The 24,592-nt window shown below is 37.5% G+C and overlaps 1 protein-coding gene across 5 annotated transcripts in view; it reads left to right on the top strand.

Annotated features, from left to right (window-relative positions):
* The window catches only part of NSD3 (nuclear receptor binding SET domain protein 3), a 158,979-nt gene that overhangs the window by 77,442 nt on the left and 56,945 nt on the right, over positions 1 to 24,592 (top strand). For all 5 annotated transcript variants that reach the window (XM_069075896.1, XM_069075899.1, XM_069075897.1 and 2 more), the window contains exons 3-5: positions 8,114 to 8,185; positions 10,058 to 10,217; positions 18,573 to 18,727. In XM_069075896.1, coding sequence (XP_068931997.1) covers positions 8,114 to 8,185; positions 10,058 to 10,217; positions 18,573 to 18,727 — 387 coding nt within the window. The remainder of the gene's footprint in view (positions 1 to 8,113; positions 8,186 to 10,057; positions 10,218 to 18,572; positions 18,728 to 24,592) is intronic.

Here is a 24,592-nt window from a genome sequence, read left to right on the forward strand (position 1 = left end):
AAAGATATGAAGCCATACTACAGAGGGTTTACAATCTAATGAGAGAAGGAGTGGAGTGGAGGAGGCACTTTGTGTAGACAAGTCTTCCTAATGAGTTAAGCCATGAAGAGGAAGAGGAAGAGAAATATTGGATGACAGCTAGTATAGGTAGTAGGATCAAGTGGGAGATGTTTTTTTTTTCTTTTTAAAGAACAGGAAAGCTGTGTAACCCTGGGCAAGTTACTTAACCCCAATTGCCCTCCAGAAGGCAAAAAACAAACAAACCAAGAACAGGAAAAGCATTGGAATCTTTGTAGGGACAGGAAAAGAACCAGTAGGTAAAAGATTTAAGTTGAGAGAATGGGGAGGATGGTGGGAGCAATTTGCTGGAGAAGTTGGGATAGAATCAAGGGCATGTAGAGGGGTTTGGTTTGGCAAGAAAAAGGGGCAACCCTTTATCTGAGACTAGAGTGAAGGAGGAAAAATTGTTTCAGTAGTGTGAGATAAATAAGGAGAGAGGAAAATAGGGAAGCTATTAGCACGGTGTCTGACAGATAGTTGACCATCAGTAAATGTTAATTTACTAACTGGCTGATGAATGGTTTCTATTTTTCCATGAATTAAGAGGTAAAGTCTTCAGCTTAAAGAGTGGGGGGTGCCCTGGGATGCTTTGAGAGGTAGAGTTTGAACCCAGATTTTTTGACTCTAAGACATGAATATCTTAATTACTTTTTAAGCAAAATGTCAAATTGCTTTCCAGAATGGTTGTACCAATTCACAGTAATCTATTAACATAATTTTCTGCTACAGTTCTTCTAAAAGTTGGCCATTCTCAACTTTTGTCACTTTTGCCAATTTGTAGGTTTGAGGTGAAACCCCAAAGATATTTTTATTTATGTTTTATTATTAGTGATTTGGTACAGTCTTTCACATAGCAAATGATAATTTCCCCTTTTTTAAAATAACTTTTTATTCATATCCTTTGATCACTTATCCATTAGGCAAAAGTTCTTGGTCTTGTGTATTTCTGTTAGTTCACTGTATATCTTGATTACAAAACCCTTGCCCAAGGGTCTTTGATACAAATATTTTCTCCCCATTTGTAGCTCCAATGCAATATGCACAGTGCCCACCATCACTACAAATATGCCTTCATGGTGCTTGATTGCAAAATATAACAGACTCTCCATATAGAAGACAGAAATGAAACATTTATTCAGACACCATAAAACCAAATCCCAAAACCAGTAAGCTGATTCCATCATAGTAGCAAAGAAGATAATAAGCCATATCAGCACAGAGAGCCACATTATCTTCTAGCCTTCTTACAAACCAATATTTTTACTCACAAGCCTGACTGACTCCTTGGTGATGTGTGCTCTCCTCCTCCCAGTCTAGCTAGTTCTGACTCCTAGCTTCCTGTGGGCTCTGTTCCACCCTTCAGCAAACTTCTACCACAGGGTCCATGTGATTACATTATGCCTATTAGGGGGCAGAGTATATTTTTAAAGCAGGGAAGGTCTTCAAATTCTCTTTGGCTTATTAAGGGGCTGGGAAGATTTCAAATTCCCATTACCACTACACCATTCAGTGACTTTCTAACAGTATTTCCTCAGCTCCTATTCTTCTTATTAATCTTCTTTAAAAATCTGTTCAATGTAGCCCTCCTGCCTTCATTATCTACTGGATAAAGCTTGACTTTTCCCCAACTTTATAGCCTATTCTTTTACAGAACTTTGAATAAATGATTGATTTGATTTGAATCTACTGTATTACCTAAGGCAGTGTTTTGAACATAGCAAATATTTGTTGAATGAAGGAATGGATGAGTTGGTTTGGGAAAATTCACATCAGTATTAGGTCCATGTTCCTATGTCAAACTCTTATGGTAGTTATTGTAGTTATATTTTGAATGATATAGTTGGATTTCTAATATGTCTAAATTCTTGTAAACTATGCTATGATGTAGTCCTTTTATTCCTATCTAATTGACTCCTCTTTTCTCAATCCTTTCACACCTCTAATCCCCCCTCCATTCAGCTGAAGACCTCACCTTTTACTTCACCGAGATAATTAAGGTCACTTCTGTTTACTATCTCCTTTTCTTCTTCTTAATACTCCTTTGCATAATCCCTCACTCCTTCCCTTCTTTAATCTCTAGAGGTAGCATTTATCTTGTGCCAAACCCAGTACTAAGAGCAGGAATACAAATAGAAAATTGAGATAGTCTTTGTCCTCAAGGAGCATACATTCTAATTGTGGTAGATAACATGTAAATGAGATTTCATATTTATGGAGTAATGAAATACCGGGTTTCCCCGATAATAAGACCTATCCCGAAAATAAGCCCTCCCCTTACTGTGTAAGATTCCTCGAAAATAAGCCCTCCCCCGAAAATAAGCCCTATTGAGATTGCTACTGTTGTGAAGGTGATCCCCTGCTACACGCTACATTACGGTACCCTCTGTATGCACCGTCCCCCTCCCCCCCCGAAACGCACGCCGAGCTCCGAGCTACATCCAATCAGAGCTGCAGCAGTGAGCGTGTCATCCTGTTCTTCCCCAGTGATTTGCTTATTGAATAAAGGTACATTTTTTTGTTCACATTTACCTGTTTATTAAAATTGCTGTCAATGTTCATTAAAATAAGCCCTCCCCTGAAAATAAGCCCTCTGGTGTTTTTCTGTCCAAAAATTAATAAGACAGTGTCTTATTATCGGGGAAACACGGTAGCAAGATAGTCCCCTACCAGAAAGATTGCCCCTCATCCTAAACCCTCCTGTCTTCTCCAACTGATTGTCCCTTCAGTATTCTCCACTCTGCTTCCTCCCATCTTTATTCTATTTATTGGTTCCTTCCCTTCTGTCTTCAACCATGCCCAAATCTCCCCCATCCTTAAAAATAAGTCACTACACTCTACCATTCCAACAAGCTATCATTCTGTATCTCTCTTTCATTTCTCAGCCAAACTCCAAGGGAAAAAAAACTCTGTATTTGTCATCCTTATTTCTACTTTCACTTCTCAATCTTTTGCCAGTTTGCCTTTTCTCTCTTCTAAATCTCAATTTCTGATGCATTTGATATTGTTTCTTACCCTCTTCCTGGGTACTTTGCTCTGTAAGTTTCTATGACACTACTTTCTTCTGGTTGTCCTATGTATCTGACCACTTTTTAGTCTCCTTTGCTGGATCATCATATCATGTATTAAACTGGGGGTGAACCTCAATGCTCTGTACTGGGATCTCTCCTTTTCTTTATATATTCTCTCAGTGACCTCATGTAGCTCTCCTGTGGGTTTAATTATTATCTGTCTGCAGATTACTCCCAGCTCTGTGTAAGCAGTCTTAGTCCTCTACTGCATCACAGACTGGTTTTGGACTTTTCTACCTGTATATCCCCGTAGTATCTCAAACTCATGTCCAAAGCAAAATTCATATCTTTCCCCTAAACCTAACTACCCCCCCCCCTCCAAACTCTGCTATTTCTGTCAGAGATGCCACCATTCTTCCAATCTTCCAGGTTAACTCTGATGTTATTCTGCTTTTCATTCTACCTCACCATATATATCCGTTTAGATGCCAGATCTTATCTCATCTGCATTCATACCTGACACCTTACTTTTTTTCTTCTCCCCCTGACACCATCTGAATTCAAGCTCTCTTAATCTCTCCCTAAACTATGGCAATGGACTGATAATTGGTCTTTCCACCTCAGATCTCTCCCCAGTGCAATCAACCCTGGATAAGTTGCTAAAGTGAATTTCTTCAAACAAGACTGACTATGTCATTCCTCCATAAACTCCAGTAGCTCTCTAGCCCATCTAAGATAAAATATAGATTTCTCTTGCTTTTAAAGTCCTTTATAACCTGGTTCCAACTTACCTATCAAGCCTTATTTTATGTTATTTCTTTCCCTGCTTTCTGAGACCCAGCCATACTGGCTTCCTCTCTGTTCTTCAGACAAGACACTTCACCTCAGTTTCTCTGTCTGTACTCCCCTCTCACCTTTGCTTCTCCCAGAGTCCTTTTGTCCCTTCCAGAGGAAGCTTAAACCCCACTTCCTCTATGCATAGCCTTTCCTGATGCCACCCAGCTGCTGGTGTCCACTATCCTTAACTATTTTGTTATATTCTATATAGTATATATTCTGTGCTTAAGGTTAAGGTTAGAAATTAAACCTGAGATTTCATTGGTATAGGGGACTCTCTCCTAATGTAAATCAGAATCTTCTTTACTTAGTGTCCTAGAGCCCTGAGAGGTTAAATGACTTTACCTGGGGCTATACAACTAGGATGATTCACAGGCAGGGCTTGAACTCAGATCTTACTGGCTGGGAGACCAGCTCTATCCATAGCCTCCATTCTACATTTATTCTTAATATATTTACATGTGCATATACTTTGTGATTTCCTTTTTCCCCAAATCTATTATTCATTTATTTTACATTCTTTTTTATTTTGAGTTCCTCTCCTCCCTTCTAGCCCCTCCTCTACCCACTGAGAAGGCAAGCTATATGAAATCAATTATACATGTAAAATCATGCAAAACATAGTTCCATATTAACTGTCACATTTTCTCCTCTATAAAAAAACTTACTTTATTTGAGAATAGGAATAGGGATTGTGTCTTTTTTTTGTATTTTTATCCCCATTGCCTGGAATAGAACCTGGCACATAGTAGTTACTCAATAAATGCTTATTGACTGAGTGATATAATGCTTAACAATAGGGCAGAGATTTCTAGATTACTGCCCCTTTGGTAATCATTTTAATTTGTGCAAGTAAACCTAAATTCTGAAAAGAAGGTAGTGATGACAAGAAGAATTCTCCTTGTCTCTTATATTCTACCTCAAGTGGACTTAACTCCAAGCTAGAGCTCTAAAGTGGCCCAAAAAATAGGTGCTGGTCTAGGAGCCAAAACTACAACAGTTGATTGGCAAAATGAAGCTATTGACTCATATGCCTGAGACCTTATATGATGCATTTGCAAAATTTGAAAAATTGTATTAGTAATGAGAAAGTAATTTTCTTCTGAAATTGGATGTTTTTATTTCATTGAATAAGTTTTAAATATCAACAAATGCCACATTCTTTTAACTGTGGGACAGTATATGATTTTGCTCTCAACAATTGCTGTGACCCAAAGAAACATGGATTATATAGGTTATTCTGGGATACTTTTGCATAAAATTATCATGTTAAACCCTTTTGTCATTTATCCCAGAATTGAATGAAAAATTTTGGGTTTGTGTTAATTTTTTTGGTATTATGTATAATTTCATAAGATCTGCTCATTATTTTCAAAGTACCTCAATGAAATTCCATTCCTCCTACAAATTAAAGTTTAGTAGTTCTAATATATTTAATGGTAGAAGAGAAAATATGACTGTAAGGGCTGGTTTGAAATAAGACAAATCTCAAGACTTAACAAAGCATCATCTTTGTTATATTTTTCCCTCTTATCTGCTGTAAAAACAGTACTATTTCCCTTGTTATTTTAATTTAATCTTATTTTTAAATGGCCCAGTTCCCACTAACTCTCTTCCCCTCCCACCCTGATTCCCTCTTCTGGTTACCCTTTTCTCTTCAGAGTTTTGTTTATTTGTTCCTCTCTCTTGCTTTTATCTGGTCATGTATTTCTTCCTCTTTTTTTCCTCTCAGTCACATAGATTCCTCATTCATCTCTTCCCTTTTAGCTGTTCCTCTTCATTAGTTTTTAAATTTGTTTTTGCATCCCTTTACAAAAAGGATGTCTCACTTTTATTATCCATTTTCTCTTTCTGTTTATTTTAAAGCCTCATTTTTTTATTTATGACCCTTATAATCATCTAGTCTATCTTTTATCTGTATTCTTTATAAAGTCAAAGCTTTCAAGGTATCCATTTTAGGGCTCTTCCCTTTAGGTATCTTCTGCCACTGCCTTGAAGGGCTTACTTACCCCCTGGATTCCCATTTCCTTTGTTATCTCCCAGAACAATATCAATTATTGCATGTGTCCCAGAGGAAAATGCCCCATGGTAGGGTCACACTTCTCCCAATGATGTGTACTCTTTCTTTTGAGCTTTTTTTTTTCCTTTCTATATTTGCCTGGTATTCTACTTCTTGTGACCATAATTTCCCTCTTCTCCAGGTACCAGTTGCACCCAAGCATTTCTCTTTACCCCCTCCTAGGACAAGTAGACTTTTTAAGCACCAAATACCTCAGGCTTCTGCCAGTTTTGAGTTCCTCATCTCCTTTCACCCATAGGAACATTCATTAATGGAAACCCACTTCCATCTCCAAACTTAGACTTCCTTCCTCTATCTTTTGATGTTACCCCCTTGTCAGTAACTCCCCCTGTAGGTTCATCTCTTTCTGAGACCACAGAAGTAACCTCCTTATTGTTAGCCCTTGATTTGACCCCAGAGCATCCCTCACTTCTCTCTGTCCACTTGCTCTCTCCACCCTCCACTTCTTGTGCCCTCCCATGAATGTAGTCCCACAAAAGAAGCATTTACTTTATAGACAGTGTCACAAGTTTCTGTCCATAATGCCCTCTTAACTATTGCCTCTACCACATTTCTGTCTTCATCTCTGTCTCCCTTTAGAAAGAAGTCTATTACTGGTCTTTTCTGTTGTCACTCTGTTTCTGTTGCTGTCTTGATTTATTCATTCCTCTCACAATTCTGTTGTTTGGGGTGTTGAGGAGCAAATAATTTCTTCAGTTCCAATTTTCTTTCTAAAAACGTTTCAGACTCTTTTATTATTGAATATCCATCTTTTGTCCTGTATGGTTAAACTCAGATTTGCAGGATCAGTCACCCTGGGCAGTATCCTGAGCTCCTGTGCTCTTCAGAATACTTTATTCCATTCCCTCCCGTTTTGTAGTGGGTATGGAATAGTCTTTCTCCTGGTGGCCTGTAGAACTTGATGTTTCTGAATTGAATGGTTAAATTTAACTACAGTGTATTTTGGAGTTTGTAGCCTTGGTTTTTTTCTGGAGGTCATCTGTGAATTTTTTCAATTGGGATTTCATTTTCTATGTTCAGAAGTTCTGGGCAGTTCTCTTCTGTTATTTTTTTCATTATGTTAAAGTTTTTTGTCCTGTCATGTTCTTCTGGGAGACCTGTGATCCTTAGGTTGACCTTATGCTTTCTGTTTTCAAGATCCTATATGTTTTGCTTGTATGAGATGACATTTTCTTTTAATGTTTTTGTTTTTTGCTTCTCTTCTAGGTTGTTCTTCACGTCTATGTATTTGCATTCCTGACCTATGTTTCTTTTTTCTTTGGTGAGACTTATCTTTGCAGATAAAAGTTTTTCTGTTCTGCTCATTATTTTTGCTGTGCAGGACGTGGATTATGTTCTCATAATTTACATTTCTCTTTGAAATCACTGAGGAACAGTGTGTTGTAATTCCACATTCTCTTCAAATTCCACAGGGTCCTCTGTCTCTTTTCCCTTCATTTTGCAGTATAGATGCTTACATTAATTTAGGACATCAGAAGACCATATTTCTTTTTGCTGCTGTTCTTCCTCTTGATGTATCTGTTTATGTTCAAGTTCTTTGAGATTTCTTCTTCCTGAAATCTTTGGTATTTTCATTCTTTCTTCTCTTACCAGATTTTTATCACTCACTTTCTGACTCCTTCTCCCCTGATTATGGTTTCCTTGAGACCTGGATTTGAAAGCATCTCAGCTTCCTTCAACACTGGTCAGTTCACAGTTCATCAGCCTAGGTCTCTGTCCCAACTGACTTTTGAATGGGCACTCCTGGTCCTGATGAATGTTGTGCTCTTCTCTTGGTTTTGGTGAAGTGTTGCTCAACACCCCACATTCACAATGTCCTGTCCTGTCCCACTCTGGCCGGCCACCAGCAGTTCAGAGCCTATTTTTCCTGCCACTAGTCATAAGGACTGAAGAAAATGATCTAGAATGCTTACTTACAAAACCTTATCTTAAAGGCAGAAAGGGTCTTCTTGTTTTCCAGGTTTGCATTTCCTAGTAATTTTCTTTTTATTCTTTTTTTGCTAATGGATTAATACCTTTTCCCCTCCTCCATTCTCATTATATATGCTGTTTACTTTAGCCTGCTGCTATTTTGTTCTGTTTGGTAAAACTTTAATATTTATTGTTGTTGTTATTATTTATCCTACAGAGACCAAATGAGAGGGTTAACATTCTATCTGAAAAACCTAGAGAAGATTCTATGGTATTAGAAGAAACACCGGTGAGTTGACTTAATGAAAATGGTATTTGTTTATCCCCACCTCCCTTCCATCCCACCAAATGCTTTTTTAAATGTAAAAATATGACCTTGGGCAAGTCACTTACCCAGTTGCCCTGCTCTCCCCCCTCCAAAAAGCAAAAAAAATTTTTTTAATGTAAAAATCATAAATAACCCATTAAAATATTATAGTTGCAAATCTTATTTATAAAATTACATTGAAATAAAATTTGGAACTCTTAAGAAATAGATATCTGTTTCTGTGGATCAAATTAATTTGTTTTGTTTGGGTTTTTTGCTTTTTGGAGGGGGGAAGGCATGGTAATTGGGCTTAAGTGACTTGTCCAAAGTCACAGGGCTAGTAAGTGTTAAGTGTCTGAGGCTGAATTTGAACTCAGGTTCCAGGGCCAGTACTCTATTCACTGTGCCACCTAGCCACCCTGTGTATCAAATTTATTGATAGATTTTGTTTTTCTTTCACATAGTAAATTTTTCCCTTCAGACACCCAAATTTTCTTTAAAAGTGTATTCTTTAGACATTGCATACCAAGTTACACAAAACTACTCAATAGTATGACAGTGACTGATAGCACCTGTCAGTTTGAAGTGAATATTTTCTGGACTCCTCTCTCCCTTCCTTCCAAAGGAAAGGTGGAATGTCGGTGAATATTATTGGATTCAATTGATGTTTTGATTTTGTTGATCTCTTTTTTAAAAAGTTCTTTGTTACAAGAGATGATCTTGGGGGAACAGGGTTGGATATATTTGGAAATGAAAGTGATATAAAGACAAAAAATAGTAATAAAAATTTTGTGTTTTAAGCTTTTATTAAGTATTTTCCCCCAGTAACATATAAAAGCAATTTTAAATATTCATTTTTAAAACCTTGAGTTCTAAATTCTTTCCCTCCTCACCCGCACCCCCCATTGAGAGGACAGACAATTTGGTATAGGTTACACATATGTAGTCATGCAAATATTCATAATAGTTATGTTGTGAAAGAAAACATTGACAAGAAAAAAAATAAAGTAAAAATAGTATGCTTTTATCTATATTCAGACACCATCAATTCTCTTTCTAGGGATTTTCATCATAAGTCTTTCAGGATTGTCTTGGATTGTTGTGTTGCTAAGAATAACCAAATTATTCATGGTTGATCATCTTACATTATTACTGTTACTTTATACATGATAAATTCCTTTTTGCATCAGCTCATGGAATGCAAGTCTTTCCAGGTTTTTCTGAGAGCATCCTGCTCATCATTTCTTTATCGAACAATAGTATTCCATCATAATCACATACCACAACTTGTTCAGCCATTCCCCAATTGATGGGCACCCCCTCAGCTTCTAATTCTTTACCTCCAGAAAAGAGCTGCTATAAATATCTTTGTACATCTAGGTCCTTTTCCTTTTTGCTTTTTATCCCTTTTGGGATTCAGACCTAGTAGTGGTGCAATAAAAATTTTAGAGGTAGGTATTTTCACTTAAAATTTTTTTCTATCCCTCATAATTATTTGGTTTCTTTCTCTTGATCATTTCTGTAGACTCTAAAGATGCCCTTTGACCATTCTGAAAATGGTTTTCTCATTATTTTCATTCATTTAGTCAGCACACATTTACTGAGCATTATCTTTGAACTAGATTAATAAATACTGAGGGCAATATAAAAAACAGTTTTAAAAAAGAATATTGAAGAAACTTAGAGTCTAATCTTTTTTTCATTCTTGGAGTTTTAATAGCAAATGTCAAAGGAAAAGAGTACTAATATCTATAAAACCCTACAGAAAGCACAATTCAGATTTATTCAGTTTTCTTTTTATACTTCACACAGTTTAAACTTTATTATCATTGTGGTAAAATTTCTTTCCTGTAGGTTCAGCAGTACCTACCTTCCCTTCCAGCGGAAGTGAGCACTGGTGTGAAGTTCCAAGTAGGTGACCTCGTCTGGTCTAAAGTGGGAACCTATCCTTGGTGGCCTTGTATGGTTTCAAGTGATCCCCAACTTGAGGTTCATACCAAAATTAATACAAGAGGTAAGAACCAATGAAAAAATATCAGATGCAAACTTTTAAATACAAATCAGTATTAAGTGCTTTCTCCTCTTTCACACTATAACAGTATATATTATCTAATGCCAGTACTCCTGTACTTAGTCTGTAGGTTTTCTTGTTTTTGTTTTTGTTTCATTCCAAGTTTGATCTGACCCTTTTGGATCAAATTGCCAGTTAGTTCTAAAATTGCCAGTTAGTTCTTTAAAAAGGATTTAGAACAGATCACATGACTGCTAATGTTTGGAATCTCATGCATAATATACTTGTGCCCAAACTCCAGTGCCTTTCATCATTTTAAATTCTGAAGCACAGTTTTTAAAATGTGTGCATTTGCACATTTCAGTCAGGAGTCAGAAATGTCATGGAGGTAAAAATGGTAAGATTTGGCAACTGCTTGGACATGTGAGATGAGGAATCAAAGGTAATACAAAACTTACAAATTTGAGGTACTATCGGTATTGTGGTACCTTTGACAGAAATAGGAAAACTTTGAAAGTTTTGGGGAAAATGATAATGAGCTAATTTTTGGATATATGGATTTAGAATGTCTCCTAGGCGTCCAGTTTGAATTATCCAATAAACAGTCTGGGATTTGGGATCAAAACTTAGGGGAGATACTGGGGCTGGATAGGTAAATTTCAATGTCACCTGAATATAGATGATAATTAAACCCTTAGGAGCCATTAGGTTATGAAGAGAGGGAGTGTGTAAGGGGAAAAGAAAAGAGAACCTAAGGGAAAAACTCAGGAACATCCACAGTTAGAATGCACGACATAGATAATGAACCAGCAAAGGTGACTGAGAAAGCATGATCAGACATGTAAGAAGAGAAGCAAGAGAAAGTAGTCAGAAACCCAGAGGGAAGAAAGAGTATTGAGGAGAGATTGAACAGTACTGACAAATGGAACAGATAGGTCAAAAAAGATTAAAATGGAAAAGACATCATCAGATTTGGCATTTAAAAGATCAGTGGTAACTTGGGAGAAAATAATTTCAGTTGAATGAAGAGGTTAGGAACCAGGTTGCAAAATGTTGAGGAGTGAGTGGAGATGAGGGGGAGTAGAGGCCATGAATGTAAATAGCTTTTTCAGAGTTTGTCTGAGTAAAGGAGGAGAGGTATGGGAAAATAACTTGAGGGACAGTAACATTTTATAACTATTTTTGAGTGATGGGGAAGAATTTGGCATGCTTGTTGAAGGCAATAGAGAAAGAACCAGGGAGAAGTAAAGATTCTAGAGGGAGAGGGTGACTGAGGATTCAGTCTTATCGAAGATGGGAGGCAATTAGGTTACATATAGAGGGGATGACTTTGGTAATAAGAAGGGCCACCTCTCTGTCAAAGATGGGGGGGGGGGAAGAGGACAGGAAAAGATAGGGTTTTGAGATAAAGAAAATGGGAGAAAATGAAAGTCACATAGTATGTTCTCAAAGTAAGGTAAGAGGCAAGGTCCTCTTTGAAATGTGAGGGCATTGTGGGTTGCTTGAGAGAAGAAAAGGTTTAGAATACTTTTGTAGAGTGTGTAATGGAGAAGTAATTAGGGAGAATTCAGAAGACTCTTGTTGCTCTGAAAGCCCAGTTGTGGTTGGATTACAATGAATTTGTAATGTATCCAGTTGTCGTTACACTTGTGGAAGATGGTAGGATTAATCCAGACCTGAGGTCTGGTAAGATAAGGCAAGGGAAGTGGGTTTCAAGAGGAGAGGATGATGTAGAGTTGAAAGGACTAACCATTGGGTTGATGCTGGAGAGGAAGGAAAATGAAATGAGAGCAGGGATGATGGCCGGAGAAAGTACTAAGAAATTGGGGGAGGGAGGGAGTTTGGAGGTATCAATAGTGGGATAAGAGGGTGAAGCATAGGTGGAATGAATAGGTGTAATTGCAGAGTTTCTAATTAGGGAGATTGAACACTTGTGGGTAATGGCAGGATCTTGTCTGTGACCATCTTCATCTGTGGCTGAGGTAGAGTGAAGTAGTAAATTGTGGGATTTAAAATTGAGGAAATGGGAGAATAGGGAGTTTAAGAGAGTATCTAAGTGGATAATGAAATCGTTGAGAAAGAAAAAAGAATGACCTGGAGATCAGTATATTACAACTATCATAATTTTACTTAGGTGAAAAATTTTAATTGAAAGGTCTTCAAAGGAGGAGTAGTTGGTGAGTGATTGGAAGTAAAGGGAGAGTATGGAAATGATAGTGGAAATCAAGGAGTATTATGTGTTGAGGATATGAGAGAAAGTACAACTATTTCTAGAGAGGAAATGTGGGGAATATGGTTTTGGCAAAAGGGAGCCAGTTCTCAGTGAATGCTATTTCATGGAAGGAATGGAGATGGAGATCCATTGTGAAGGGGAGTTTATTCATTATGGAAGAGGAAATCCAGAGTAGGATTTGAGTATGCTATGCTTGATGGGGATTCAGATGAGAGCATAAGAGGGAAGGGGCTGGGGCAGTCTTTTACTAAATAGTTGGTGATTGATAAATACAGGGAATGAGGAGAGAAATGGGAAAAGCTATAAGGGTAGTAATGGGAGGCAGATGAGTAGAGAAGCTCAGAGTTTCCAAGGTTTTTGGTTTGGGTTTTGGTTTTTTTTTTTTTGACTTTTGGGGGGCAATTGGAGTTAAGTAACTTGCCCAAGGTTACACAGCTAGTTTTTTTTGTGTGGGTGTTATGTGTCTGAGGCTGGAACTGAACTAGGGTCCTCCTGACTCCGGGGCCGGCACTTTTATTTACTGCATTCCAAGGGGTTTTGCATAGGAAGCGGGGTAGATCTGGGTAGATCCCATCCTAGGGTGGGACAGGGAAAGGAGGAGAAATTTGAAGAGACAAAATTGGTGTGTAAGGAGGTTGTTCATTCTACTAAATGATCTTAACTTTATAATTATCTCTCTTTCACCTTGCCTATAGAAAGTAATATAAAATATCCTTGTTATATGAAAGCCAAATGATATAACTACAAAGATCATCGGATTGAGTCAGGAATCTTGAGTTTTAATTCTATTTTTACCTCTCAAAAGGGAAAGTTGTTATTCAATCATTTTTCAGTCATGTCTGGCTCTTTGTGACCCCTTTTGAGGTTTTATTGGCAAAGATACTGGAGTGGTTGGCCATTTCCTTCTCCAGCTCATTTTGCAGATGAGGAAACTGAGGCAAATAGGGTTAAGTGACTTGTCCTGGGTCACATAACTAGTAAGTGTCTGAGAGCATATTTGAATTTAGGAAGATGAGTTTTCCAGACTTCCAGGCCCAGCACTAAATGTACCACCTAGCTGCTCTTTAGAAAAAAATTTTTTTTTCCTTCTATCCAGAAGACTGTTGTTGTTCAGTCATTTTAGTCATGTCTGACTCTTCATTGTCTTGACAAAGGTACTAGAATGGTTTGCCATTTCCTTCTTCAGTTCATTTAACAGTTGAGGAAACTGAGACAAACAGGGTTAGGTAATTTGCTCACTCTGAATAGCTAGTAAGTGTTTGAGGCTACATTTGAGCCCAGGTCTTCCTGACTCTAGGCCCAGTACTCTAGCTACTACTGCACCACTCACTGGTTATATGAACTTAAACAATCACTTAATCTTTCTTGGCCTCACTTTCTTCGACTGTGAAGTGAGGCAATTGGACTAGATGATTTTTCAAAGCTCTCATCTCTAAAATTATGTGATTTTAATGTTGTTCTTAAGGAAGAGGCTTGCCCTAATTAGTCCAATACTAATGCCATCATAGATGTAAAGCTGGAAGGGACCTTAGAGGTGATGGAGTTTAAACCTTTCATTGCACAGATAGGAACCTGAGGCCAACAGAGGGTAAGTGACCACCCCAAAGTATCAAAATCAGTAAATGTCTGAGGTAGTATTGGAACCTAGGTTTTCCTGATTCCAAGTCTAGCGTTCTCTCTGTTAATGCCATGCGGCCTCTCAGCCTACTCCAGAGATTAATTTTTTAGCTTGGTCAGACCCTTAATGATCACTGCATTCAAGAATAAACAGGTCTGATTACTACTCAGATTCAGACAAACAGTGTCAGGAAGTTAGTTTTCAGTGAGAAATAAACTACTGTGGAGACCAGAATACTAGTATATTAGGCTTTCCAACTCAACCTTTTCCTAAGGGAAAAACCTTGGGAAATTAATTTGAAATCAAATAGTGAGTCACTATATCACATAGTTTAAAGAGATTTGTTCCCCAAAGCAAGGTAATGTAGCTAATATTAACTACTGATCAGGGTGCTAGATACCTGACAGTGAGGTTTCTCAAGATGACCCTTTGGTTCTTTTAGTCTACCTTATTTTCTCCTCATTGCCATCCTTTTTATTGTTGAAAAAATGCTGGTTTATATAGCTTCAGTCTTAAATTGAATAAGAATTGCTCTGCTGAATTTTTTACCAATACTTTATTCCCATTTCTGTAACTTATACCCTGACATTAAGAGGCAGCTGGGTTGCACAGTGGGTAGAGCACTGGTCCTGGAGTCTGGAAAACATGAGTTTTAATCCAGCCTCAGATACTTACTAGCTGTGCAACCCTAGGCAAATCACTTAACCTCTGTTTACCTAAGTTTCCTCAGCTGTAGAGGGGAAATAATGATAGCTCTCTCTTCCCATGGTTGTTGTGAGGATAAAATGAGATATTTGCCAAACACTGCAAATCTTAAAGTGCTTTGCTAATTATTCTTTCTCTTCTTCCTGGGACAGCCACTGCTACTCTGACTTTTAAATGTAGTTCTTTGTCCTGCTCTCATAGCTTACTGTTTGAAGATAAGGACAGCAGAATCCTTCCGAAAGTGATCTGAAGTTCCCCAGTAGCCATAATGTAGACATCTTTTTAACAGAGATACTAAGAAATCAGGAGGTTCTTTAAGGGACTCATCTTACTCCCTAGCAAAGCATAAAACAATTTATATTCACCCTTGGGTTTCTAGAACTCCACTTTAAAATTACATCCTCAGAGAACTGTGCCTCTAATATCCTCACCTTATCTAGAAAGAGGTTCCCCCTTATCCTTTACCCTTCTACCATTTGTGTATAGTTTTCAGGTTCATCACTGTATTGAATCCTGATGCTCCCCTCCAGTTCCAGGTGCTAGTTCTGTCAGTATGAGGCAGAGCCAAGTCTAGCTTTGGCCTGATCTGTACACTCTAAGGTGGTTGATTCACCCAGTTTTTTATATCAGGTAGTGAGTGGCACCCCCAAAACAAAGGAACACGCTACCTTTTCTGGCAGGACAATCTTGCAATGCTGTCATGCATATAAAGAAACTAAACACCTGAAAACTCTCCATGGAAAAAGTGCCATATGATTCTTTGAATACCAGTTTTTGTAGAATTCTGATGACGATAATGATCATGATAGCTTATATTTATGTGGTACTTTGTGGTTTCTGGAACACTTTGCTACAAAATAACCCATAAGGTAAGTACTAGAAGTATTTTATTTTCATCATCTCACAGGTAAGGCACAGCAGAGTGGAAAGAGTGCCTTGGTGGAGTCAAAACACTTGTGTTCAGGACCAGAGCCTGACATTGATAGCCTTGTGATCCTGGGAAAGTTGAATAGGCTCTAAATTGAGTTTCCTTATCTGTAGAATGGGTGGATAACAACTCATAAGGTTGTTGTGAAAAAAAAGTGCTTTAATAGCTTTCAAAGCACTGTGTAAATGTAAGTTGTTACTATTATTATAAAGAAACTAAGGCTGAAAGATTGAATGATTTATTCAGTCATATAGCTACTAAGTATTGAAATTGTACCATAAGCCCAAGTTCTGCTCCTGTGATTTCTGTGTTCTTTCAGCAGTAGTTCTTAGTCGTGGGAGAGATACCCATAAATGAATTATATGCCTTTATATTATATTGCCTTTTACCTAGATGTATTTACATAATTTGTCTTTTTAAATGTTTCAATATTGATCACCATCAAACATATTCGATTATCTTGAGGAGTCATAGAGGGCATATATTTTTCACACCAAAAGGCAAATCTTTTAAAAAACATCATATGTAAACATGCAAAGTATTCCTGCTATCAAAGTACACATTGCTTATTGAAAAGTTATTATCATTCACTAGTGAGGTTTTTTTTTAGTTTAAAGCTAGTTGCTTTTAATCTTGCTAATATCTGTGTAAAATAAAGAATGTGTACGTATCAATTATTTCTTTTAAGTTTATTCTATTTAATGTATAATCAACTCTTTTATTCAGTTCATCAGACTTTAGGTATGTACTTTAGTGCAAAGCACCATTTATTGGCTAATTACCTAGTTTGTACATTAGTCAGCCTTTGGTGTTATATAGTTTCACTACCAGCATTTTGGTCAGGGAACAAGAAAGAAATGAACTTCAAACCAAGCAAATGGGCTGTTTGTTATTATCTCTGGAATATAAGGTTTAGTGGAAAAGGAAATGGAACTGTTGGCTAAAGTAAAGAACCAGTGCTTCTGTCAGATTTAGTTTTCCATGTTCTCAGGACTTTTTCTAGGACTAGGAAATTATAGTTAAAAGTTGATACCTGAATGAACAACTGTTTGCTATAACAGAATTTCCTTAAGGTTCACTATATGCTTATGGTTAGAGATATAGTAAAATCCATACGTCTTAAGGCTATTAGCTGGCAGTCATTGTAAGGAGATTGTGCTCTCTGGGCCATACTTTGTGCTCTGTAACAGTTTTAAGCTGTTGTTTATTACTCTTCTACCCCTGGCAGAGATATGAGCTGTATTTCTCTCTTCTTTCCTGTGACTTCATGAAGGGTTTAGGCTGAACCTGGCATGTCAGTAAGGTCAGGAAGTAGAAGTCAAGGCTTCTTTGAACCAATGTGAATTGTGTAGACTCTTACTTGTCCTCTTTCCTCTAGGCTGGGTGTTCAGTGTTCTCCCACACTAAGTGAACCATGCAAAAACTGTTCATTTGTGTTTTGGTTGTTATTTTATTGATCTAGTAATGACTTTCCTATTCTTTTACTCAACTGTTGGGTTTTTTTCCCCTATGTGAAATTTGAATCAGTTTTGGAATTTTCCTCAAGATAATAGAATAATAAAGATAAAAGGCTAATAAAACTGGAAGTGAGAAAAAAGTCCTTGGTTGTCTTTCTTGTATTATTTGAAATTTATCTTAATTCTGTTCATAAGCTAATAAACACGTTTTTCTAAAATCAGGATTAAAGTGTTAAATTTGAATCTCCCATCTAGATTATATTGGACTTCCTGTGACAAGGCGGATGACTTGAACATGGCTGGGATGGAATGTGAAGTACTGGGTAGGCCAAGTGATACATTCAAGAATGAGGATAGTGTGAGCCCAGGGTTTGCCAGACTTGGGGTCTGGAAATCCATCAGCTGAGCCAGTATCTTAAAAAAGGGGGATAAATGATATGAAGATGGCCAGTGTTGTGAGAGATGGCCTGTGCTGTTGCATAGAGAGGTGGGAGTTATTATAGAGAAGCAGTATGATATACAGGACTTGACACTCAGAAATGGGTACTTAATTTCTGGTTCTGACATTTATTAACTCTGTGACCAAAGGAAGTGACTTAGTGTTTTGGAGCTTCAATTTCCTTTTCTGAATAGTGGGGAAAGTATTTATACTTTATATTTATATTTATACTTATATTTATACAACAAGGGTGCTGTAAGGAAAGTGTTTTATTTGTAAACGGTAAAACACAATAATAATGAAAATTATTAGAGGCAGCTGGCTGCTCAGTGGATAGCTTCCTGGACCTGGAATCAGAGAGACCTGAATTTAAATCCTGCCTCAGACTCTTCCTAGGTGTGTGACCCTGGACAAGTCACTTAGCCTCTGATTGCCTGACAAAATGGATCCACTGGAGAAAGAAATGGCAAACCACTCCAGTTTCTTTGTCAAGAAAACCTCCAATGGAGTCTTGAAGGGTTGGACATTACTGAAAGACTGAATAAAAATAAATTAAATTATCATTACTTTGAAATTGTTTTCTAATTTTTCAAGATCTGTCTTTTTCCATTTTTGAGGACAAATTAAGGGTTCGGTGTTAGTCATACTTATAAATATTAGAAAAATCAGTTTGTTTTTAACCATAATAACAAAAAAATCAATGATTAGTATAATTTTCTTTAAACTCAGAATCTTATGCAAACATTTGATCAATAGGCATGACATAATCTTGATATGTGTAATAGTATAACTTTGTTGATACATTATAGTTTATAAAACTGTGCATGATGGATGATTGTAGAATTAAGATGCTGGAAAACCTTGGCTACTCACCATGGTTTGCATATGAATTTTTATGGATGAACATTCACGTGTTTTTATTTGTTTGTTTTTTGTTTTTGTTTGTTTCAAATTGTTAATAAGAGGTTCTCTTTTCAGGGGCCCGAGAATACCACGTCCAATTTTTTAGCAACCAGCCAGAGCGAGCATGGGTCCATGAAAAGCGGGTACGAGAGTACAAAGGACACAAACAGTATGAACAGTTACTAGCTGAAGCAACTAAACAAGCCAGCAATCACTCTGAGAAACAAAAGGTATGTGTCTGAATTCAGTATATCAATTGAACATGTTTAAAATTTTTAATGATTCAATGGAATTTCTCTTGTTTGAATTCAACCAGTATTCGTTTTATTTCTCTACTTTTGATCTCCTTCAAATACAACTTTTAATAGATTGTTATTATCCTTAATAACAAGTGCAGTTTTAACAAGAGCTCACAGTAAATGACTTTCTGGTGAGTCAGAAATTTGTGAGCATAAATTAACCAGGTGCTGGTAAAGTGTGGAATACTTGCGAGAATTATTTATGTTTTATATTCTCTTGACTTCTTTCCATAAGTTTTGTTTCCCAAGTCTGTCATTAGCTTGTAAACATTTTGTGCTAAAAGTGAAATTTCTGAATTATTACACATGGTGCGTTTTTTTGTGTGTTAATGGTGGGCAGTCTTTGTCCATTTGCCTGTGAACATGTAATCACTACTCTAAGAAGACAAATGTTTTAAATCTTCTTAACAGATCTGTTTAACTTAAGAGAATTTTATTAACAGAACTACGCTGAATTTTATATTGTATGATTTGAAGAAATTGGACCTAAATGCTAAATCTAATGCAGTGATATTTTAGGTGAGAGATTAGTCTTGAGTTTCTTTTTGAATTTTATCAAACTGCTAGTTGGGAATGAGTCATATGTAGTCAGAGTTCTCTTTGTTTTATTTAGAAAGAGAATGCCTAGCATATTAGAAAACCTCATGGATAGATTTTCAGAATTTACTAGCATTCATAAAAATGCTCATATTCAGCACACATTTTTAGGCACCTGTTTTGGACACTTGCTATGCTAGGTCTTTAAGAAGATGCCAAGTTGGCTTTTGTAGGGATTGCATTCTGTTAGGGATGACAAAACACATACCAAAAAACTTTAGTATAAAATATAATATGTTAATTGCATAGAGGTATGGGGAAAGTACTTTAAGAGATTCAGAGGTTGAAAAGATCACTTCCATTTGAGATTTCAACAGGAAGACATTAGAATAAGACTAGAGATATAAATTTGAAGTCATTCATGTAAGTTGATAGTGAAAGTTATGAGAGTGAAGCTTACCAAATAGGACGAGAATGTATAGAAAAGAGAAGCCTAAGTAGAGGGTCAGTACTCTCCTTTAATCCCACCTGCCAGTGAGGCTGAGACTAGTATACCACTTGAGCTCAGGCCAGGGTCAGAGTTTCTCTGATATGCAGTGGTGTCATCAGGCTTGGGAGTGCTCTGTATATTTCCAGCCAGGATGAGATAGGAAGACCTATCTCAAAGAGTTTTTCTCAAAAAAAATTATATTTGAAGCAATAGAAGAAGAGCTAGAAAAGCTCTTCTACAACAGATAGGAGTGAGAGAGGTTAGTAGTATAATGGAAAGTGTTAGATTTGGAGTTTCAGGACCTCAGTTTAAATCCGAGCTCTTCCACTTTATATCTCTGATAATGGGCAACTAACTTTCTTATCTGTAACTGGAGGGCTAGGTAATCTCCAAGGTCCCTTTTGGTCTCAGGACTTGTAATTCTAAAGTAGAAGAATCAAAATAGTGCATTATCAGAGAACCCAGAAACATAAAGAAGCAGCAAATAGTTATTAAATGCTCCAATACTCCAAAGAAGTCAGTGAGAATGAAAAAAGGGCTATGAGATTTCATGACTTCCTATTCATTGATGACCTTAGAGTTGTTTTAGTGAAGTTGAGATAAGGATTGTACCTACCATGTTTCCCTGATAATAAGACCTATCCCGAAAATAAGCCCTCCCCTTACTGTGTAAGATTCCTCTAAAATAAGCCCTCCCCCCAAAATAAGCCCTATTGAGATCGCTACAGTAGTGAAGGTGATCCCCTGCGCTACATGCTACATTACGGTACCCTCTGTATGCACCGTCCCCCCCCCCCAGGTGAAACGCACGCCGCGCTCCGAGCTGCATCCAATCAGAGCTGCAGCAATGAGCGTGTCATCCTGTTCTTCCCCAGTGATTTGCTTGCTGGCGCCATTGAGAGCAGTGCCGCGGAGGAGAGCTGAGGCAGGACAACATAAGCCCTCCCCTGAAAATAAGCCCTCTGGTGTTTTTCTTTCCAAAAAATTTAATAAGACAGTGTCTTATTATTGGGGAAACACGGTATGATTTCATTGGTATAGGGAACTTTCAGATGAATAAACTGTCTCCACCAATACAAATCAAAACCTTCTCTGCAGTTTAGAGTCTTAGGGAGCCACATGAGGAATTAAGACGTTAGATGACTTGTCAGACACAATCTGTATATGTGAGAAGTAGGATTTGAACCCAAGACTTCCTAACTGGCTTTCTGTCTGCTATACCAGATTGCGTCTCTAGTAAAGTAACAGAGATTTCTCACATCCCTGTCCTGGAGGTGGGGAGCAAGATTTACTTGAACAGGAAATAGAGTCATTGAGTGTAAAGTATTTTTAGTGCTAAACGAGGGGAGAAATATTAAATAGAAAGATTAAGGGAAGGTGTTTTGGAGGGCATGTTGCTTTCTGTAGGTAGAGATCAAATCATTGGACAAGGGAGGAGTGAAGAAGAGGGATGACTGGTGGGACAATGTCCTAGAAAAACCCACAAGCTTATAGGATCTATAGCTAGAGAACACTTTAGAAATCATCCAGTTTAATCCTCTCATATTACTGATGAAGAAAATAAGATTCAAGGGGCAGCCAGGTAGCACAGTGAGTAAGAGCACCGGCTCCAGTGTTGGGATGACCTGGATCAAATCCAGGCTCAGATACTCAGCACCACACCCAGAAAAAACTGGCCGTGTAACCTTGAGCAAGTTACTTAACCCCGATTGCTTAAAAAAAAAAAAAAGATTCAAAAACGTTGAAGGGTCAAGAGTGAGTAAAGTGTCAGAGTAATTGTGGAATGTGGAAAGGTGTTTTTCAGGTAGGTTGGTGACTAGTAAAAAGGATAGAGACAGAGAGAATGGTATAATCTGATGATCTGAACTTCAAAAGAGGTAAAATGAATGTAATTGGGTTAAGACAATGGCCTGGAAGTAGCTGTGGGGAGTAAGGGGTAAGTCAGTCAACAAATATTAAGTGCCTACTATGTGTCAGGCTGATATTCATATACTACTGCCCACATTCCATTAGGAGAAGTCAAACATGTACACACAGTGCTGCTACAAATTAAAAAGTGATGAAGCAAAACAGAGCTCAAAGAAGTGCTCTAGGAAAATTGAATGAAGGAAAGAAGATGGCATGGGGACCAAGGGAGGAATCCCTGAAGTAGTGTCATAGTACCTGAGACTTGAATAAAGACAAAGATTCTTAGGGTAGAAAATGAGTAGTACTTTCAGTAGACTGGTCATATCTTCAGATATCAGTCAATCCATAAACATTTAAGGGCCAACTTGGTGCTGGGCACTATGCTAAGTGCTTGATATAGGATACATATAGGAGAAGAAATGTTAAATTGCGGGGATAACAATAATAATAGCCACTCATTTACCTAGTGCTTTAAGATTCAAATGACACTTTACATACATTATAGCATTTGGTCCCCGTAACTAGTCTGAGACATGGGGAATGCTTAGTGATCCAGTTTGTCTAGAATGTGAAACATATAAAGGGGAATCATGTATGAAATAAAACTGTAAATAAAGCTTTTAAAGGGTTTTGAATGCCAAGCTAGGGTTTCCCTTTTATCAATTGATAAAATTAGGGCAATTGAGAAGCCCTAAAGGTTTTTAAATAGAGGAAATGATCTAGTTTCTGTACTCTTGAATTATGTAGAATACTGTGTTTGTACCTCTCACCTACTTCTTTTAGTTGCTCTTTATATCCTTTCTAAGTAATGCAAACCCCACATAGTACATCCCTTTATTACAAAAGTCATATCACAACGCCCTTCTAGTCTTGTACCAAAGAAGTTGCTATAATAACAACTCCACTTCTTTTAATTATCCCTAAATACACAAAGCCATGTTTATCTCATTTTGCTGAACTTTCATTTCAGCTTTTCACTATCTCTTGCCCCATTTGTATATAATCATTCGATCAATCATACATTTATTAAACCCACTGTGTTAGGCACTAGAAATACAAAGACAGAAAATGAAGCAGTCTTTGTTCTGAAGGAGCTATTGATGCTGTTGATGAAGACAATTTACACATGTGTAAGTACATACAAAATAAATACAAGATTGTTAGGGAGGTTTCTAGCAGTTGGAGAGATCAGGAAAAACCATGTAGGAAGTGCTCCTTGAGCTACATCTTGAAGAAAGTAAGGGATTCTGTAAGGCAGAACAGTAAGGAGGGGATGCATGTATACTCATAAAGTATGGCATTCATTATAGGCAGGGCATTAAGATGGTAGATGAACAGAGAATAGGCCAATTCTCCTGGACTACAGAGTAAGTCTGGAAAAAGAGGTAGGGGCCAGATTGTGAAGGACACTAAAAATTTGTATTTTATTCTAGGAGATATAGGGAGTCATTAGAGTTTGAGAAGAGGGGTAAAATGGTCAGATTTGCACTTAAGAAAAATGAGTTTGACAGTTGTGTGGAAGATGGATTAGAGTAGGAGGAAACTTGAGGTAGGGAGACCAGTCAGGCAGCCATTGTAATAGTCTAGGTGAGAGATGATGGGCCAAGGTAATAGTGACATTGGTGCACATAAGCACCATTTCCATCAGGACTACCATCATGGTCTCTAAAGCACTTGCAATTATTTTCCTTTTCTGAGGAAATAAGGGTACTGATAGGAATATTAAGAAGCTATTAAGCAGTGTGAAAGTGAAATTATAAGATCATGTATTTAGAGCTGAGGCAGCTAGATGACTCAACAGATAGAGAGCTGAGCCTGGAGTCAGGAAGACTTGAGTTCAAATGTGACTTCAGACACTTAATACCTGTGGGACCCTGGGCAAGTTACTTAACTTCTGTTTGCCTTAATCTGCTGGAGAAAGAAATGGCAAACCACTCTAAATATCTTTGCCAAGAAAATCCCATGGATGGTCTTGGTTTGCTGTGGTCAAAGAGTTGGACACTACTGAACATCAGTAACAATATTTAGAACTAGAAGAGACTTCATGGTTATCTATTCCATTTCCCTTATTGTACAGATCAGGAAACTGAGTACACGGCCCCCGCCCCCACCCTACAGTGGAGGCAAGCACTAAGTAACTGAGCTGGTATTCAGATTTAGGTCTCTAACTCCTTATTGCATCATACTAACTGATACATCATTTACAGTGTTAGAACATGCTTCAAACCTCACTATCACTAAGTACTGTACCTCATTTGAAAATATTTACTTTATCTGCCTTCTCAGAAATGCCCAACCATCACCTCTCTCTTTTGTTGCAACTCTCTTTTGGTGCTTGGAGCAAACTGTGAGGCTGAAAGTGGGGGTTTGAGGGAGTAGAGGAAGAGTCTTCATCTTAGCCCAGACTACTGCTTAAGTGTGCTATTTGCCAGCTAATTTGATATGTAGCCAGATGAAATTCTTTGTTAGAAGAAAAGGAAGCAGGAGCTTTTAAACTAAAACTTGTTTTTCTCCAAAGATTTTCTTTGGCTTATTACCATATTGGGAGCTTTTCACGGCCCTGAAATACTATTTAGTCGAATTTGTCCTAGATCCATGGTTTAAACACTTTTTCATTCTGGAAGAATAAAGGCTTTCATGCTCATTTCTCTATTTTTCCTTCAATTAGTACTTCACCAAAAAAAGAAAAAAACAACGAAGTATTCTGTCTTTGTCATAGAGGTTCTGTCATACAAAGCAACTGGTTTTTGTTTTCCATCAGCTATCTAAGGAAGCTAAGTCTAGAGAAGCCATTAGGGTCTTAGTTTCTTTCTCTCTCTCTCTCTCTCTCTCTCTCTCTCTCTCTCTCTCTCTCTCTCTCT

The sequence above is a fragment of the Petaurus breviceps genome, unplaced genomic scaffold (assembly GCF_028583685.1).
Source record: "Petaurus breviceps papuanus isolate PSGF00001 unplaced genomic scaffold, PetGlider_PUasm1.0 90919, whole genome shotgun sequence".
NCBI classification, from domain to species: domain Eukaryota; kingdom Metazoa; phylum Chordata; class Mammalia; order Diprotodontia; family Petauridae; genus Petaurus; species Petaurus breviceps.